This window comes from Salvia splendens, chromosome 18 (genome assembly GCF_004379255.2).
Source record: "Salvia splendens isolate huo1 chromosome 18, SspV2, whole genome shotgun sequence".
Classification (NCBI taxonomy): domain Eukaryota; kingdom Viridiplantae; phylum Streptophyta; class Magnoliopsida; order Lamiales; family Lamiaceae; genus Salvia; species Salvia splendens.
This window is the reverse complement of record NC_056049.1, coordinates 1,116,060-1,135,972: the sequence shown is the minus strand read 5'-3', so window position 1 is coordinate 1,135,972 and position 19,913 is coordinate 1,116,060. Positions and strand designations below refer to the sequence as shown.

The 19,913-nt window shown below is 36.3% G+C and overlaps 6 protein-coding genes across 6 annotated transcripts; 4 read left to right on the top strand and 2 right to left on the bottom strand.

Annotated features, from left to right (window-relative positions):
• The first annotated feature begins 94 nt into the window (after window positions 1-94).
• LOC121777820 (protein DOG1-like 3) lies at window positions 95-1,335 on the top strand. Its single transcript, XM_042175176.1, has 2 exons — window positions 95-547; window positions 1,093-1,335. Exons 1-2 carry the CDS (start codon window positions 95-97, stop codon window positions 1,333-1,335), a joined length of 696 nt encoding a protein of 231 aa, XP_042031110.1.
• A 975-nt stretch (window positions 1,336-2,310) lies between these two features.
• Window positions 2,311-5,448, top strand: LOC121777515 (tubby-like F-box protein 7). The gene is made up of 4 exons (XM_042174795.1): window positions 2,311-2,840; window positions 3,851-3,938; window positions 4,249-4,378; window positions 4,614-5,448. Exons 1-4 carry the CDS (start codon window positions 2,394-2,396, stop codon window positions 5,191-5,193), a joined length of 1,245 nt encoding a protein of 414 aa, XP_042030729.1. The 5' UTR covers window positions 2,311-2,393; the 3' UTR covers window positions 5,194-5,448.
• Window positions 5,449-6,127: 679 nt separating this feature from the next.
• On the bottom strand, window positions 6,128-8,614 carry LOC121777958 (multiprotein-bridging factor 1a-like). Its single transcript, XM_042175305.1, has 4 exons — window positions 8,396-8,614; window positions 7,372-7,455; window positions 6,578-6,660; window positions 6,128-6,475 (listed from the first exon to the last, which is right to left on the bottom strand). Exons 1-4 carry the CDS (start codon window positions 8,526-8,528, stop codon window positions 6,356-6,358), a joined length of 420 nt encoding a protein of 139 aa, XP_042031239.1. The 5' UTR covers window positions 8,529-8,614; the 3' UTR covers window positions 6,128-6,355.
• Window positions 8,615-11,295: 2,681 nt separating this feature from the next.
• LOC121776073 (protein LIGHT-DEPENDENT SHORT HYPOCOTYLS 10-like) lies at window positions 11,296-14,040 on the bottom strand. The gene is made up of 2 exons (XM_042173199.1): window positions 13,339-14,040; window positions 11,296-11,584 (listed from the first exon to the last, which is right to left on the bottom strand). Exon 1 carries the CDS (start codon window positions 13,871-13,873, stop codon window positions 13,340-13,342), a length of 534 nt encoding a protein of 177 aa, XP_042029133.1. The 5' UTR covers window positions 13,874-14,040; the 3' UTR covers window positions 11,296-11,584; window position 13,339.
• Window positions 14,041-15,584: 1,544 nt separating this feature from the next.
• Window positions 15,585-18,366, top strand: LOC121777819. Its single transcript, XM_042175175.1, has 5 exons — window positions 15,585-15,615; window positions 15,725-16,201; window positions 16,267-17,000; window positions 18,039-18,271; window positions 18,361-18,366. Exons 2-5 carry the CDS (start codon window positions 15,732-15,734, stop codon window positions 18,364-18,366), a joined length of 1,443 nt encoding a protein of 480 aa, XP_042031109.1. The 5' UTR covers window positions 15,585-15,615; window positions 15,725-15,731.
• A 17-nt stretch (window positions 18,367-18,383) lies between these two features.
• Window positions 18,384-19,194, top strand: LOC121776556. The gene is made up of 2 exons (XM_042173737.1): window positions 18,384-18,798; window positions 18,885-19,194. The coding sequence occupies exons 1-2, from the start codon at window positions 18,413-18,415 to the stop codon at window positions 18,976-18,978; spliced, it is 480 nt and encodes a 159-aa protein (XP_042029671.1). The 5' UTR covers window positions 18,384-18,412; the 3' UTR covers window positions 18,979-19,194.
• Window positions 19,195-19,913: the final 719 nt, after the last annotated feature.

The window sequence follows — 19,913 nt, the reverse complement described above, 5'->3', positions numbered from 1 at the left end:
CACGCGGCACCGCGCCACACCCTTTCTCATGCAACGTGCCCTCCCCCTATAAACCCCCCCTTCCAAAAACACACACAACACACACTCCCCCACCATGTCCTTCCAGCGCTTCTACGAGTCGTGGTTCGACGAGCTCCGCGGCCTCGTGCAGCAGCTCCGCCAGGCCCTGGTCCCCCCGGCCACCGAGGAGCACCGCGCCCTGCTCCGCCAGCTGGTCGGGAGGGCCGTAGCCCACTACGCCGAGTACTACCGCTCCAAGGCCGCCGCCGCCCGGGCCGACGTGCTCGCCTTATTCGCCGCCCCGTGGACCACCACCCTCGAGCGGTCCCTCCACTGGATCGGCGGCTGGCGGCCCACCACCGCCTTCCACCTCGTCTACACCGAGTCTAGCATCTTGTTTGAGTCCCATGTTGTCGATATTCTCCGAGGTCACCACACTGGCGACCTCGGGGATTTGTCGCCTGGGCAGTTCCGACGCGTCAGCGAGCTGCAGATCGAGACCGTGCAGCTCGAGAACGACATCACCGACCAGCTCTGCGACTGGCAGGTTATTGTTGATTGTTGAATTATTGAAATTCTGTTACACATCTTTACAAGTTAGCTGTAAATTATGAGGTTTAACAAATTTTTTGGGTAAATTATAGAAAAAATCATAAAATTGATATTTTACACGTCTTTAAAAGTTAGCTATAAATTATGAAGTTTAACAATTTTTTTGGTAAATTGTATCTGAAATGGCAGCCTATTACAGATAGACAATCACGTTTTTTGTCACATATTTTATGATTTTTCTAGTTGAATTTCTCTCGTAGCAAGATAATTGAAAATAAATCCGAACTTCATGATTTTTCTAGCAAAATTAAATTTTGGGACGTGATCATAGTCGGTGAGTTAAAATTATGTATATATATTGCACGTAAGCGATCAGATTCTTTTGCCTAAATTGCAAACAAACCTAAATTTCATAAATTTATTTGGTCTTTAAAGGTAGGATAATTGCAAACGAATCCAAAATACATGATTGGTTGGTTGTCGAACCAGATCAGAATTTGACTAAATTTTATGATTTTTCATGTCAATTTTCCTGTCCAGGATGAGGCGACTGATATAGTCGGAATCATGTACGCCGGCGTGGATGGGAAGATGGAGAAACTATCGGTGATTCTGGGGAAGGCGGACGAGCTGCGGCTGAAGACGATAAAAAACTTGGTGGAGCTGCTGACGCTGCAGCAGGCGGCGGAGTTCTTGGTTGCAGCCGCGGACCTCCAGTTCGGGATCCGCGCTTGGGGCATCCAGCAAGATCGCCGCCGCGCCGCCGCCGCCGCTCATAAATAGATCGGAAAATTAACTATGGAATAAGGCGGGCGGCCACCAATTCTACCATATGCGGTTGTTGGTTATTTTCCCCGCCACTTTTTCTAAGTAACCAGTTTTTTGTCACGTCTTATTACAAATGATTTTGAGTGAAATTTTGTTAAATTTACTTGTGTTGAATTGAGAAAGTATTTATTTTAATTTTACAATTGTATTTAGATTTTCTATAGTTGTGCCTCGGTTTATGTAATTGATCGTTGTTAGTTGCGAAATTTATGTTGGTAGCATGCATGTCGACAGGTGTTACATTTTGCCACATGTTTTCTTATAATTTGACTGTTGAATCGCAAGAACAATTCAAATAGTATTAGGTATCGGATCGTCTTATAAATTTTGTATGATTTTTACTTTATGCTATGAACTTTGCATATATATATTTCTCCGAGTTTGACCGTATCTAAATAATTTACTAAATAGATCTACAAAATTGAGGTTACAAATCACAAAAAATTACTATACATAGTAGGTCATTTAAAATTGATATCGTAAATAACAAAATCAATGCAATTGAGATATAGTACTTATAAAGGTCATTTAAATTTGAGATGATACAAAACAATTAAACTCAAGAGTTCAGAATTATACACATTATACAATTGTAGCAACTAGACTTCAAAATGAGAAGGAATGAAAAAAATTCAAACATTAGAGAGAGAGTCGCAAGCAGCGATCACCGATGTCCTCTCCCTCTTTAGAAACACAGTGGTTCTAGATTTTCTATAGTTGTATTTAATATGAATTAAAACCTGTTTTTAGGGAATTTGTAATTAAACCTTTCCTTTCATTTCATATATTAAGAAGTATTAATCCAAATAAAACAAAAATAGGTGCACCATTGGTCTGTGACGCAGTCGTCCATAACAGACATGTCAGCCTATCACCCACGAACTCCATTTCGATATATGTCGTCTCCAATAATAGTAAAGCTTTGTTATCTCTCTAGAGATCCCCCATGTCCCCCTCTCTCTCTCTCTCTAGCACTCATTCTCCCTCTCTCTCTCTCTCTCTGCGGTAACGAGATGTCGTCGAAACGATCTTTTCTCCCGCGAAGATTCATCCGCTCGGTCGCCAAATCACGCAAGCAATCCAAGCACCGCGATCTCCAGGACGAAATCGATCTCGGCAGAGAGGGAAGCAGGTTTGCGAACAGCGGCGATGGCGATGGAGTGTGGAGTGACAGCGAGAGGGGGCTGCGGGGGAGGCAGAAGCAGCAGCAGAAGACCGCCGTCGATTCGTGCGGCGAGCTAGGACCGGATGAGTCGGATCGATGGGCGGGGATGCTGCCGGAGCTTCTCGGGGAAATAATGCAGCGAGTGGAGGCAATGGAGGAGCATTCTCCGCAGCGCCAGAACGTCGTCGCGTGCGCCTGCGTCTGCAGGAAATGGAGGGAAGCGGCCAAGGAGGCTGCGGAGAAGGCTTCCGTTGATCATCCTGGGATAATCACGTTTCCGCCTTCGCTCAAAAAGGTTTTGCCTCTGATTTTTGGTGAATTTGTGGAATTCGAATCGTGTATTTTTGGTTTAATCGCGTGATTTTTGAATTGTTTTTGCCTTTTTGGCGATCTTCTACTTGCTTATCGGAATTGGTTAGCTTGAGTGATTTAGGTTTCGATCCATATGTTGAATTTAGGATTGATTTAAAATTGGTATCGAGTCATATTGATGATTCGGTGAAGGATTTCACTCATTTCGGCATGTTTTAGGAGTTCATTGTTTCCGCTGAATAAAATTTGGGCAATTAAACTCTCGGAATCGGTTAGCCTGAGTTAGTTAGGTTTGAATCCCAATGTTGAGTACAGGATTGATTTAACCAATATAAATCCATTCATAATGATATTCGATGAAGGATTAATTTCAGCATGTTTTAGGAGTTCATGGTTTCCGTTGAATAAAATTTGGGGAATTGAACTCTTGGAATCTGTTAGCCTGAGTTAGTTAGGTTTCGATCTCAATGTTGAATGCAGGATTGATTTAACTAATCGTTATTCAGTCATAATGATGATTTGGTGGAGGATTTCAGCATGTTTTAGGGGTTCATTGCTTCCGTTGAATAAATTTTGGGCAATTATGCTCTCGGAATCGGTTACCTGATTTAGTTAGGTTCCGATCCCGATGTGAATGCAGGATAAATTTAACAAATCAGTATTGTGTCACAATGATGTTTCGATGAAGGATTTCAACTTGTTTTAGTTCATTTTTTCTGGTGGATAAAATTTGGTCAATTTAACTGTCTGAAGTGTATTCATATATCGAAAATGTTAGTATGTCACTGATAACAGGAAATAAATTTGGTGGATGATATATCAGAATACATTGTTTCTATGTTTTAAGAAATCTATGATTGTTTGAATTTATCAGTTTGGTGAGGAATGGACTGTGTGATTGAACAGACTTGAAACTGTATAGCTAATCCTCCTTCGGTCCGTTACTGTGTACCGATAAATCCCTGAATATCATGTCCATTTCGTATACTGCAGGCAGGACCAAAAAACTCGCCGAACCAGTGCCTTATAAAACGTGACAAGAAGAATGCCACATTTTACCTGTATCTTGCTCTCTCCCCATGTGAGTATGCTTTTACACGCAATTTTCAATTACATTTGCTTCAATCTGTGTATGCTGCCTTACTCTGACATGGATGACTAAACTTCTTTATCAGTTTACCATTACCAAATTCACGATACAACTAAACTGAACGTAGATGCATCTGTTTATTACATCAGATCTCCTCATCCATCGTTAATTTAGTAATACAGGACTTCGCAATGCATACATAGGTTTTATAATTACTAATCATGGTTCTTTTTACATTATCCTATTGATTCTGGTACTAAAATATAAACTTCTATTACTGATACGTGATGGGTTTTTACAGCGTTTACGGACAATGGCAAGTTTCTTCTAGCTGCACGAAGATACCGAAGTGGTGGACGCACCGAGTACATCATATCATTGGATGCAAGTGATCTATCTCAGGGAAGTAAATCCTACGTTGGAAAATTGAGGTAGTAATTTATACACATGCTATTTGAAAGTCTATGATATCCTGGGTTTTATCGTTGCTTTTGGTTAACCATCTAAATGATGCTTATTGACTGCTTTCATCCCTTTGAAGCAACTGATATTTATTCAAATGCACTGATCCGTTAGAACGAACCGATTTCCATTAGAGATTCAACTTAATTGCTGGCGTGGCAGATCAGTGTTTTGTATAACCAATGTTTTCGTCTGATATGGCAGATCAGATTTCCTTGGTACTAATTTCAAGATCTACGATAGCCAAACACCGCACAGTGGTGCAAAGTCATCGAGCACCAAGGCTGGGCGCCGTATTGGAAGCAAGCAGATAAGCCCCCAAGTCCCATCTGGTAACTTTAAAATAGGGACTGTGTCATACAAGTTTAATCTGTTGAAATCTCGGGGTCCGAGAAGGATGTCATGCAAAATCACATGCCCGTCCTCCGAGGAAATCTCAAGCCACGGAAACGAACAGGGATTGAAAACCGAGAAGCAAGATGCATCACCCGCGCCTGGGTTCACTGTCTTGAAAAATAAAGCTCCACGATGGCACGACCACTTGGAATGCTGGTGCTTGAATTTCCACGGCAGGGTGACTGTCGCGTCGGTCAAGAACTTCCAAATGGTTGCGACAATTGACCAGAGCAAGCCTGATGGGAAGGGTGACGCGGAGACAGTGGTGCTCCAGTTTGGAAAGGTGAGCGATGACACCTTCACGATGGACTACAGGCAGCCTCTCTCGGCCTTCCAAGCGTTCGCCATCTGCCTGTCCAGTTTCGGGACGAAACTGGCGTGCGAGTGAAGGAAGAGGCTGCCGGATTCTACAATGGTGTCGAGGTTCGGCTTCTTGCTCATGCAGCCATGCCTCTATTTCATGATCTAATTAAGTATTTAAGGCTGCTGTTAAATGAGTTAGTAAATAAATTATTTTTGCTGGTTTGAACAAATGATGGACCGTTTTTGCTTTTTTCACCGGCAGTTTTCTTTTGTGTCTGGTGAAAAAAAAAAATATACGTAAATTGTAAATGAAGGTATTCCATTATTTTTATTTTTTCAATGTTTCAACTTTATTTACAACATATTCGTGTTCCTCTATATCATGTTTCAATTACACAATATTAAATTAAACTTGCATAAACAAACGAAAAAAGTATGGTTTGTAACAACTTAAAGAAGAAGAAACTTACTCCAAGTTCTATTTGATTAGGACACATGTTTTAAGAAATATAAGGAAAAGTGATTTGGATAAATTAGTGAAATGTAAATCCCACTTATATGTACTAGTAAGTGAATAAGTTGATGGAATGTGAGACCTAATTACCATTCGTGGATCAGAGGAAGTATAAACAACCAAGGGCTAATTAACCCATATTGGCGACTCAACTAAAAGGCTCATGCAGTTTTAGACACGATACGAAAACACGAGCTAGAACTGAATTTTTTACTCGGAAAACGTAGTCTTTAAAGAATCTAGACTTTATAATACGAAAACACAAATTATAACAATTTTTTACTCGACAACTTAATTAGTCTTTAAAAAATCTAGACTTTATACGATTATTGTTATGTTGTTTGAAATTCAATGTGTATTTTTTCATGTTTCCACCAGGCTGTGCCAACGCAAATGAAATCGCATGTGCCATGTCCATGTCGAGGGTTATCTTTTGAGTCGTATTCAGGTTTGACCTTATCGTGTAAACACGATAACAACCTAACACACAATTTACCATTTCTAATGCAATAAAAACACAAGCTGTTTATTAATATAACACATAACCACCAAATATTTTTGAAGATAATTGAGATAATCAAGTTTTCATAAGCAATTAGAGTATCAGATCTAAGGATGCCTCATTTAGAACTAAGCATGTTTCAGGACAGGCAAACCTATTCTTTAGTATCTTGATATGCATTCGAAACACTCGAATAGATAGATGATAGAGGCTAATTTACACCCCGTTGTATTATTTCTTCCCACGCAGTTTCGCACCAAGAGCCCTCTCCAGTTTGGATATGATCTGCTGATTGGGAATTGCTTTTCCAGATTCGTATTCCTGTATGATCTGGGGTTTCTCGTTTATAATCTGCACCACATGAAGTCCTTTCGATTATATACCAGAGAATGGAAAATGATTGATCTCAATCTGGAACTGTATGAACGCATCAAACACGGATAGTAATCAAACCTGAGCAAGTTGAGCTTGTGTGAGTTTCTTATCCATTCGAGCCTGCATGATCGCCTTCTTTAATTCAGTCGGAACCTTTTCATCTGTGATAATAATCAGAGTTTCTTGTTAGTCGATACACAATAACAAAGAAATGATTGTTGTACTACATAAACCAGAGATATACATCTTGCACAACATTGACCCCAAAATAGTCGGGACATATTCATATAAAAGAATGTTGGGCAGGTACTGAAGCCCTCATCGTTTTTCCAACTATGTAATTTAACACAAGAACAAAACAAGGAACTGTAGAAGCACGACTTTGGCAATCTAGATCCGCCCCATGGCCTAGCAAGCATATGGATATGCCACTTGTGTGGACCAAACATTTTTGTCTAGTGTCCAAAAAACTCCATGCATCTCATTCACAAAATTTTATACATCTCATTTACAATTCCACATACTTCCGATTCTACACAATCAAGCATCAATCAGTTCACATCTTCAGCTGGGGGCTGGGCGGGTTAAACATGATCGATATGAAAATCAGAAAAGTTCAGTTGTTGAGAGATAGTTATCATCATTCTGGTTTCATTCAGATTAGTACTAGTAATATAAGAAAAGTCTATATCTAAGATGAATCTATTAGTGCATGATGATTTCATATCAATAATTCCTACGAAAGACAGACAGAAAACATGTAGATAGAAACAGATTGTGTTCAACAAATACAAAATAAAAATCTCATCTCAAATTTGAATGCAGAACTTATCAATATACTTCAAAACAAGAGAAAAACAAATTTAACTCACGAGTAAGATTTTCTGTATCTTCATCAAGCTTCCTGGTATTCAACGAGGTACTGCTGGAAGCAGCTCTGTTCGACCCCGCAGTTGCTGCAGCATAACACAATTATATTTAAAGCAATTAAGCATCAGTATTTCAATGGCTAGACTATGCATAATTTTAGCAAAACCAAAAATGTCAAATAAAACTTAATTTCATAGCACAGAGATGAAACAAAATGTCAAAATCACATAGATATCCCAAGATTTCACCACTAATCCATAACGATGAATAATAATCCAGGAAAAACAGCAACAAAGTGCCATCAGTCTCATAAACAAGTGAGAGATACAACAATTTTAGGCAATAACAAAACACATGAATCATAATACAGCTGGAAATGTTGACAATAAACGATGAACAATCAAACCACCAAAAGTAAATGAAATTGATCACTACTCTCTATCTTCAAAGTTATAACCCTAAATAAAAATCTACTGAATAAAACCACAACAAAAAACATCTGAGAGATACAACAAATTCAGGCAATAACAAAACACATAAATCACAATATGGCTGGAAAATGATGAATTCAGCACTAGACAATGCACAATACACCACCAGAAGCAGATGAAATTGGTCAATATTCTCAATCTTCGAAGTTATAACCCCAAATAAAGATCTCTACCTAATAAAACCTCCAACGCAGGAACATATTATACAAATTCAAATTCACTAATCCAATCACAAGTTTTCACCACTAATCCAGGAAGAAACCGCAACAAAGTTCCACCAGTCTTAAACACGAGAGAGATACAATGAACAATCAAACCGCATAAATCATAATACAGCTGGAAATGATGAATTCGACACTTAAACGATGAACAATCAAACCAACAAAATCAGATGAAATTGCTCACTATTCTAAATCTTCGAAGTTATAACCCTAAAATTAAAATCTCAACCGAATAAAAACCTCCAAACGCATATCATACAAATTCAAAACACTGATTCGCGTTCACACAAAAACAAAAGAGAGACAACACTCACCCTTTCTGACGGTTTCGATCTCAGCTCCGGCGCGGCGGGCGGCGTTGACGGCTTTCTCATCCTTGCGAGCAGCGGAGGTCGGCGCCTTCTTGCGGATGACTACCGGCTCCCAATCCTGTGTGAATCCTGACATTTTTTCCAATTCGAAAGCTCTGCTAATCGATGAAGGAAGAAGATAGGGGAGAATTTTTGGGATCTTTCAGCTCTATAAGACTAAGAAGGGTTTATATATATAGGAGAAATGCTTCGCAAGGATCTGTTTGGAAACGGTGTTTTGGTGAGCCCACATGCGTGCGGCATTTCGTATTTTGCCAAACAGGGGATAGGAGTACTTTTTTCTGGAGAATAAAAATATCATTTTCGATTTTCTATGAGAGGGGAATAAAATTCTAGATAACATTATTTGAAAAGAAAAAACTTTTTATAATTATACTTCAATATTCCTATGAAATTTTTGGTTTGATAAGATCGAATTCAAAATAGAAATTTAATTTTTATACTCATGAGTTTCAAATTCCAATTGTGGCATATAAAATGAGCGTAGACGTGGAAGAAAACTAGTATTTACTCCATTTCATTTGAAAAATTGGGAGGATGTGAATTTTAATAAAAGTATGTAGCAAGGTAGTAGAATTTAGTTATTTTCATATCACTATCCCATATAAACTACTACTACCATCTTATTTTATTTTCATTTCTTCCCATTTCATATTCTTAATTTAAATTCTTCAAACTACTAGATACTTAGAAAATAAATTCCAAAATTCATATTTCAATCTTGATCTAAATACGCATCAAAAGGTCGGCAACTTATGTTCTACAAAGTGGTCGGCAATTTTTAAGAATTTTATTTAACATAATTTTAGGTTTTTAATTAAATAATTTTATTATTATTTGAGTTAGATATTTTATCTAGTTGCAAGAATACAGAAAATAAAATGAATATTTAAATTGGATTATAATTAAAAAAGTTTGACAAAATAAAATTAAGTTGGACCAGTATAATTTGGTGTTCGATTTGGGCTATGAATTATTGTAATTATTGCATGACTCAGTTATTATAGGGGGGAGAGGGATGTGGTTTATGGCGAATGTTAGTAAAATTCATAATTATTAAGACTTACTTTGAAAGTCATGGGACATATTAAAATTCGACCAAAATTCACGATTTTTCTAGCTATTTTTTCGAAATAAAACTATTTCTTGCATTTTTAGTTTCCAATATTTGATTTGATTGAATCCTCCTCTAGGTGAATTAATTGCTTCTAATTTCACGTGTATATCAATATGATGTAGGAGTATCAATTATATATCAGACAATTGACTCACATGTATCTAACTACATAGAAATGATATGCTATATACCTTATGTGAGCTCCTTATGTGAACATCACTCTCGTTTAATGCATTTTTAACGTTGTTTGTTTCGATTTATATATTTAGTTTGATTCTAATGCATTAAAAAACACTATTGGAATTTTAATTTCACAAAATTCATAAAAATCAAAGCTTGATTTGTTAGTTTATTAATTTGTTTGAATTTATAGAGAAAACGAGCAAATCGAGCTTTGATTTATATGAATTTTGTAAAATTAAAAATTCCAATAATATTTTTTAATGTATTAGAATCAAACTAAATATATAAATCAAAACGAACAACATTAAAAATGCATTAAATGAGAGTGAGGCCCACTCCAAACCGGTCTTTTCGCTGCTCCGTTGCTCCCACTTGTACATGAATTCTACCCTTCCTTTATTGGTTCATGGCCTGTTTGGAGTGAGGCCCAATCCGACCCAAACTCATGGGATTGGGTTTTTTAAAATTCAATTCACTTTTTGATAAAAGAATACTCTTACCTATTTACTCGAACTTTAGGCCCATTGGGTAGAGAAGAAGACTCTTACCAACGTACATTTAAAAAACTAAAATTGTGTTTTTTATTGCAATTTACTGTAAAAGGTTAAAATTGTAATAAACTCTGAAATCGATTCTTTTGGCTATATACTCGTATTTTCAATTCTTTCACTTTCAAGGTTGCTGCATATTACAAAATATAACATTGGTTAAACTTGTTCCAAATATGTTGAAGGATAAATTAATGAACTAATTAAGGATAAATTTTGATATGATATCATTTGATTCTTAGTGGATTTAACTCAATTTGGGAAATAAATAAACTAGAAATGGTCACCAGGATCAGATTGCAATATATTTGAAAATGATATATGCAAAAACAAATAGAAACACATCCATATTAAACCATTACATATATAGGAATTAACATAACTTGTATCCATCTCAAGCAATTAAACTCTAGGTTTGAGTTGTATCCAACACCTATTTCCTATTTGTGAAACAAATAATTTAATTTTTAATGATAAAAATGCAACATCAACTCCCTCTTTCAACCACACAATTTCACATGTATATTACTACGACGTATACATCTGGAATGAAAGAACTAGAAGAGTTGTTTCTAACCCCATAAATTTTCATGGGCAATTAATTATAGAAGAACCATAATTAATATACATAGCTAGTCTTTTCTGATACAAAATGGTCAAGCTAAAAAGAATAAAAGATGGCAAGATAGTATTACAAAAACAATTTTAAATTAACAATAATAAAAAAAAAGTAACGAAATTAATACAAACAAGACACCAAAACAAAGATGCAATACTTGTGAATTTGTTATCCATCAATCTTCATTAGCCAAATAGTGATTTCACCATAACTCCTAACTGAATAAGAAATTCTAATATGATCTAAAAACAATTAATGAGTGTCGCATAGCCAGATATGGACCATATATATTGAACGTCGTCTACCCAGTCATAATAGAGCCGACTAAATGCTAGCTAAATTTCGAAAAACAACTAAATGCATTTTATATACTTCATTTTTCATAGAATCAACGTCCATTTGCATAAACCAAACTTAAAATAAAGATATTCAAAGAGTACATCAAGAAAACTGATAAATGTAATGCTGTTAATTACTAAGTGTATATATATTATATCCCACTAAAATTTTTTTGGTCATATAGCGAAGAAATAGAAGTATTTAAAAGAGTTGAACTGCGGTTTGCTTGTTCAATTCGGCTATAAAAGCTAAAACTGCAATTAACCCTGAAATCTGAAACATGTCATTTTAGCCATGTATCTGCTCTCCTTTCACTTTCAACATTGCTGCAAATTACAAAATAATCATGTGTTAGTTGCAAAATATGTTACTAATATATTTATTTATTATATATCTTAATAGAACATTATTAATCAAGAGTCAAGCCACCTGCCACTCTAGCTAGATGGTCACTTTTCACAGTCATATATCCAAGTATATACATGTGCACAAAAACAAGAATATGCAATACTAGTAAAGAAAAATAGGCTTCACTCACACACACTCATATTATTTGTGTATATATTTGGACCACTAGTGGAGTAATATGTTTGCCTAATATATAAATGTTTCCATGCATATATATATAGTTTTATGCAGTGGCAAGTGAGATTATATTTCATAGTATGTTACAAAATGATCAAGTACAAAGATGGTGAGCTAGCATTAAAAAAAGTGAACCAGAATGCATGTGAACAATTAAAGGAATATCGAAAATACTATTTTATCTGAAATTAGTGCAGAAAATGAAAACAAAAGCATAGAAGCAGCACAAGAGGTCATTATCCGCCAATCCTCATCCACTATAGATATCATATTTCAAATCTGAGTTGGAGAAGAGACCCATTTTGAAGCTAGAGATCTTCTAGAAATAATGTGCTAAATCAATGTGATTTAGAGTATTAGGACAACAAGTAGATATCTCAAGGGTAAATTTGATATCATTGTGATTTTGAGTGGATTTGTGGGTCAAATTGGAAAACAAACAATAAATGGTTTGCTACAAACAAAATAGTAGACACTTCAAAAAAATACCTCTATCTTGAATCATCATATATATTGGAATTAACACAACTTGTATCTCCACCAATCCCTATTTGTGAAGTATTTAATTTAATATGATAAAAAAAACCCTCCCTCTCTCTCTCTCTCACACACTCACTCACACACACAACTTATACAAAAATTCATCATGGAATGAAATTGATCAAAAGACTTGTTTCAAATTTGAAGCAAAAATGGGTGTTAGCACAAAAGTAGAAGAAAAGAGACATATATGTCAATTGAGCAACTGAGGGATACTTGCTCATATTAATTAACTAGTTACTATTTAATAGAAATGACATAGCAACAGACTCATCTTCCTCATCTTTATAGATATAATGAGACAACAACAAAAATTGATGTTACTTTTATAAAGAGAAAAGACATTCCTGTGGTTGTGACTGATGATAATGAAAGAAAATGATATAATAAAAATTTGTAGCGACATATATTATAAAGACTTGAAACAAATATAGGCTGACTGATTATGCAACGTAGATAATTAATTAATCATATTATCTGCATATATATATGTTAGATTATTTAATACTTTTATTAGAAGCTGTGCTCCATTACTGGTGACTAAATTAGCATTCTAATCACACTGAAGGGAACTCCATAATATCAGGCAGAATCCCAAGAGACAAAAGATTGGACAAAAGTGGACATCAAAATATATACTTATTTATTTGATCAATTTATAAAATATTCAAATCCACAAATTAAAATTAATAAATGAATGAAAATCCCCCAACGTTGTTCCTATTCATTTTCAAGTATTGAAGGTGTGTATATATGCAAATATATATAGAAAAAAGGGCATGCAAGTTAGGGTTTTTGATTAGGGTTTGTATAAAAAAGAGTAGAAATTGCTGCGAAAAATCCCCACAAAATATATTGTACTGATAGAATTCGATTTTGATATAATTCCCAAATTAAATTCAAGAAATGTTATGATTTAATACAAAAATCAGCATCACAATGAGTAAAAATTGACCTCAGACTGCAGAATGCTGAATAGAGGGAAAGGTAGAGTTGACTGTTCCACTTAGTTTCTTCATCTTCTTCTTTTTCTTCTTCCTATACGGGATTCCCCGCGCCTTGGCCTGGGAATCCCTAACCTCCCTAAGGTAGACCCGTATCGCTCCATTGGCGAATGGATTGATCTCTTGTAGCCCTCCATTTTCCTCGTAGGCGGCCCTAAGGCTGCCCACGAGGGCGTCCAGGCTGCCCCAGGCTTGCCTGAGGGGGCAGGTGCAAGGGCCTGCGGGCTCTGGATGCCCAAAGAACATGCACCCCTGCATGTGGACCTTCGTCTTCCCGAACTGGTCGAGGTAGCGCATGAATTCCAACACGTGCCCGTAGTTGCACTGAGCCAGCGCCACGGGTGGGCGCTGGTTCCGCAGGTACTGGCCGAACGTGTTCCAGTCGCGCCGCTTCTGGGACTCGTACCGGCTCAGCTGCGGCAGAGGTGGCGGGTGGGTGGCCGATGACGATCCCTCCCCGCCTCCGCCCTGGTCTTTAGACATCATTAATTTTTTTCTTAAGAAAAAAAATTTGGTGGGAGAATTTTTTTGATGAAATGTGATGTATGATATAGTGAGATGGAAAATAAATCAAGAGACTATTGAGGAAACATGGTAGTATGGGACAAAGGAAAGTGCTAGCTATCTCTTTTCTTTCCTACATTGACAACACTATTTTCTTCCTTTAATGGAAGTAATTAAGTGTAATTAGAAATTATGCTCTTCTTTATGTATCTATATATTTTATCTTAATTGGATTGTGGTAGCATCATTGGAAAGCAATCATTATCAAATGCCATTAGGTTATAAATTAATTAACCCCTAATTAATTGACTCTAGGCTTTACTAAACCATAGTTAATGAGGGACAAAGTGATATGGACAGCATAAAATCCTACTTTTATTCCGAGGCTTCAAAGTAATATTGAAACCTGTCTCCCCTAAGATTTAGACTATGATTTGATTTGTTAGGGCTTTAATTAAGAAGCTTTAATCCTTGATATTAATTATACAATTTTCACTATTATTTAGTTTTTGTAGCTTAGGTGTGTTGTTTTTGTTGGGGCTTAATTAAAAAGCTTTGTTAAGTTAGCAATATATCTTGCTTCTAAAAAGAGTATAATGCAATAATTGTAACAAATTTCCAAAGTGAAGGCCAATCAGAATTTTTTGTGCATTATTAAATGAAGTACAACATCTTGGGGAACTGCTGTTTGTAGTATTATATTTGTCAGTTATGTTGTTTTCGACAAAATAAAATACGTAGCCACGAATCATGTAGCCAAAAAGACAAACAACCATTAACTTATAAGTTGGCCATCTAATCCCCACATATATGTACTTATCTACAAAATAATTTAATTTGATGATGAATTCTCTATCTAATAGCTGAAAATAGTTCTCGGATTTTACATTAAGAAAGATTTTTATTTGAACTTCTTCCTAATATGGTTTTATTGCATATAATAAGTCGATGAAAATTTATTTGTTATGCGTGTAGTAGTTGATGATCATACCGGCTTATATGTGAGAGGCATGTAGACTTGGTAATAATTCTCTGTGAATATAAAATTTATATATTTAATTTTTTAAAAAGAATATAAAGTAAAACAGATAATTAATTTTGTGATTCTCCATTAAATATAGTTTTTGGAGCTATTGTTAATCTCATAGTGGTGCAGGTTTGTCCTAACCTCTAAAGGGTTGAGGTTCATTATCGTTATTCGTCTGCTATTTATTGACAATAACCATTGTTGCACCACCCAGGGCCGGACCTGGGGGGGGGGCAAGTGGAGCGGCCGCCCTGGGCCCCAAATTTGCAGGGCCCCTCCCTAGCCTCAGCCTCAGGTATATATATATATATATATATATATATTATATATATATGTAAATTTTTGAGCCATGGCCCACGTATTTTAATTGAGGTGGCCCTTATTCAATTAAATTGTGGCCCGTTTCAAATTTTAAAGAGGAAGGCCCAAATTCAATGTACTCCCTCCCCACCGTCGGCTTCTCCTCTCTCAAATCATTCCTCACTTTCCATCAAATTCACACAAGAACCCCAATTTGAAAAATAGAATCCCTATATCCCCAAATCCTAGGATACGGTGCATCCACCTCCCTCAACTATCCCTCTCGCTCGATCTCCAGCCACGCCGTCTTCACCGCCTCCGTCTCCGACGAGGGACGATCAAGCAGCAAGGAACACAAGAAGTCACCAAGCAGCAAGGAACACAAGAAGTCAAGAAGGTATGTAGACAGTAGACATGTAGTACTAGTACGTTCATGTCTTTTGGCTTCAACACCGATTGATTGATTAATTGATCTTGATCAGTTCTTTTTTTCTTCTAAATTTTAGCAAGATCATGTCAACAAGGAAGTATGCATCAGGTAGTGAAAAAAGGAAAAAGAGGAAGCGAGTAGATGAATTGATAGAATCGCAAAGAGGAGCTATGGACAGATTTTTTTCAAACAGAACAAGTACAGGCACGTCCAGAAACCCAGATGAGTTGGCGCTTATTGTTGTGGAGGAGCAAGCTAATCCTAATTTAGAAGATGAGGTCCCGATGCAGGATAATGATGACAACTATGTAAGTGATCATGACCAGCCTGCTACAGAACCTGCTAGTAGTCATGAACAATTTGTTTATACCACGGATATTTATGATCCAAGAAATTGGAATAGTCTTGATAACAAAGCTAGAGACATATTAGTGGAGAAGGGTCCTATTAGAGAAGAAAATATTGTGTTCCCCAAGGATGGCAACGCAAGACATTTTTCATATGCCCACTACTCTAGGAAAATGAAAAATGGAGAGGTGCGTGACAGAAAATGGTTAGTTTATTCCAAGCATGTTGATAAAGTGTTCTGTTTTTGCTGTAAAATTTAAACTCAAGAAGTTGCAAAAGTTCTTTGGCACATGATGGGTTTGGAGATTGGAAGCATATCATTGACAGACTGAAAGATCATGAAACTAGTGTGGAGCATATCACCAATATGAATACTTGGAATGAACTGAGAGCTAAAATGGGCAAAGATGAAACAATTGACAAAGAGATACAAAAAGAAATCAAGAGGGAGCAAGAACGCATAAGGCAAGTTTTATTAAGACTAGTTGCCATTGTGAAGTTTCTTGGTAAACGCAGCTTGGCTTTTAGAGGATCTAATGAGCAGCTTTATAATGATCAAAATGGTAATTTCTATGCTTGTGTTGAGATGATTGCAGAATTTGATCCTGTCATGCAGGACCACCTTAGACGTATTCAAAACAAAGAGACTCGTTATCATTATTTGAGTCATAAAATTCAAGATGAGCTGATTTATCTTATGACTTCTAGCATTACGGACTCTATCATAAAGGTTGTTAAAGATGCCAAATATTTCTCTATTATCCTTGATTGTACCCCAGATGTGAGTCATCAAGAGCAAATGACTTTATTGGTTCGATGTGTTGAGATGTGTGATGACAAAATAAAAATTCAAGAGTACTTTTTGGGTTTCATGAAGGTGGATGACACATCTGGTTTAGGGCTGTTTAAAGTATTGGTTGATTCCATCAAGCTCTTTGGTCTTGATATTGATGATATTAGGGGTGGTCAAGGATATGACCTATGCGGCACGGATACGGATACGCGTATCAGTATCCGAAGGATACGGATACGCGGATACGGCTCTTTCCCAAACAACCCGATACGCGGATACGTTTTAACTATTTTTTTAATAAATAATAATAGTGCATAATAAATTACAAAATAGATATTCTAATGTTATTATACAAATAAAAATAATAAAATTACAAAATATTAAAAGCTAAAGTCAATTTCTTTTATGGTCGATTACACCACATCGATTTTTTGGTTATACTTATCCATATTACCAATAATATTGATCAAAATATTTATTTATAGTTACAAAATTAGACAAAGTTAATGGAGTAATAAATTGGCCCAAAAAATGAGCCCCAAATATACTCCTTTTCCATCGTGACTACTTCTTGCCCAATTCATTCTCCCATTTCCAATTTTCTTCAATCCCTAGTTGAGGCAATAGCGGCGCCTCCCCTTTCTTCTTCTTCTTCTTCTTCTTCTTCTTCTTCTTCTTCTTCTTCTTCATATCCGATTAACTGTCAATTTTGTTCCCAAATCGGATTGAAGTTCGTAAATTGAAAGTTGCGAAGTTCTTCGACAGAGATGGACGTTGATTTCGAAGAGGAGAACCTCAGATCTTTGCAGATAGAGGAGGATGAAGGCCCAATACGGCCCAGCTCGCGGATACGCCGAAGGATACGTATCGAATCTGAGGTTTCCCGGCCCAATACGGCCCAGCTCGCGGATACGCCCAGGATACGTATCGACGGTGTATCCGTCGCGTATCGGTATCGGATACGTATCCGATACGTGATACGGCAACAGGGTGGCGTATCGGTGTTATATAGGATATGACAATGGCTCTAATATGAAAGGAAAACATCAGGGAGTACAAAGGAGATTGCTTGATATTAATCCAAGAGCTTTATACATGCCATGTGCTTGTCATAGTCTTAACCTTACACTTTGTGATATGGCTAAATCTTGTGCTAAAGCAGCTAGCTTTTTTGGAATTGTGCAACGGATATATATACTATTTTCTGGTTCTACTAAAAGATGGAATGTTTTGCTTGATCATATTCTAGGTTTAACAGTGAAATCATTATCCAATACTCGTTGGGAGAGCAGGATAAAAAGTGTTCAAGCAATTAGATATCAAGCACCTCAGCTCAGGTCAGCTTTGTCTCAGTTACAACAAGCTAGTGATATAGAACTAAGTGATAAGACTGATGCAAACAACTTATTGAAGGCTCTTGGTAGCTTTGAGTTTATACTTGGCATGGTTATATGGTATGACATTTTATTTGCTGTAAATACTGTAAGCAAGAGGTTGCAATCACCATCTATGTGCATTGATACTACCTTGCAGCAAATTGAAGACATGAGGAATTATTTCAACAATTACAGGAATGAAGGATTTGCTTCTAGTATGACCATTGCCAAAAGTATTGCATCTGAAATGGGTGTAGAGCCATCATTTTCAGTGAAGCGCAAGGCTCAAAGGAAGAAACATTTTGATGAAATTGACACCAATGAAGAAATTCTACAAGCTGAGAAGGCTTTTGAGGTCAATTACTTCTTGGTCGTGGTTGATATGGCAAACACCTCATTGAAAAGTAGATTTGAAGAACTACAAACATTCAAAAGTATATTTGGGTTTTTACTTAGCTCAACAACTTTGAAGTCACTAAATGATACTGAATTAGAAGATTGTTGCACCAAATTTGCGAAAACATTCTCTTCGCATGACACATCTGATGTGGAGGTAAATGATCTAATATCTGAGTTGAAGGTTTTGAAGCTAAGTTTGCCGGAAAGGCCAATGTCTTCTATGGACATTTTTGAGTATGTTAGAAAAATGGATTCTTATCCAAATATCTCAATTGCTTATCGCATATTATTTACTGTGCATGTGACTGTGGCATCGGCAGAAAGAAGCTTTTCAAAGTTGAAACTGTTGAAGAATTATTTAAGATCTACGATGTCTCAACAACGGCTGAACGGGCTTGCCACTTTATGTATTGAGAAGAAATTATTAGACGAGGTTGACAGCAACACCATCATCAACGACTTCGCATCAAGAAATGTTAGAAGAAATTTTTGAAGGTAATATGTAATAATTATTTGAAGTGAATTTCTTTTGATATGCTATTAGTTTTTTGCTGGATGAAACTTATTATAAAATGGAAGGAAAAAATATATAAATAGGGCCTCAACTTTTAGTCTCGCCCCGGGTCTTTGGAACCTTAGGACCGGCGCTGGCACCACCTTTGCCTTCTATCACCCGTGACAACATTCTTTCTTGTGTCCAACATATGAGTTTCATTTATGAGACATGTCAATATTTGATTAGTAATTTGCTTTTGGCCATTTTATGATTGCAATGTGCTAAATACCTCATAATTAATTGACTTGACAATTTCACCCGTACGAGGAAAAAGTTTAGTAATTTGCTTTTGGCCATTTTATGATTGCAATGTGCTAAATACCTCATAATTAATTGATTTGACAATTTCACCCCTACGAGGAAAAAGTTAGGATTTTCTCACAATCTAGGATGATTTCGTTGAACCTTAAGATTACAATTAAAGTAATAAAGGGGGATCTAGGATTAATTAGGCTACATATATAGGTAAAAAGAAAAGCAATATCTGAATCAATACGTAGGGACGAATATATTTTATAAATCTGTAAAAATGATGCTTTCTTTAGTAGTCATGATCATCCACGCTATTGATGAAAATTAACAATATTAACGTTGCTATGCAGTGATAATAATATTTTGGATTCTAATGAGCCATCCATTTTTTTGTGGAAATCAATTTTCAAATAGACTTATGCTATATAGTAATACTTTAATTGTTAATAAGCTTTTTTGTGTACGTAAAACAATTAGTATAGTAATTAAATATATTATTTTGAAATGAGATTAGAAGTATATATATCAAACATTAGTTCCG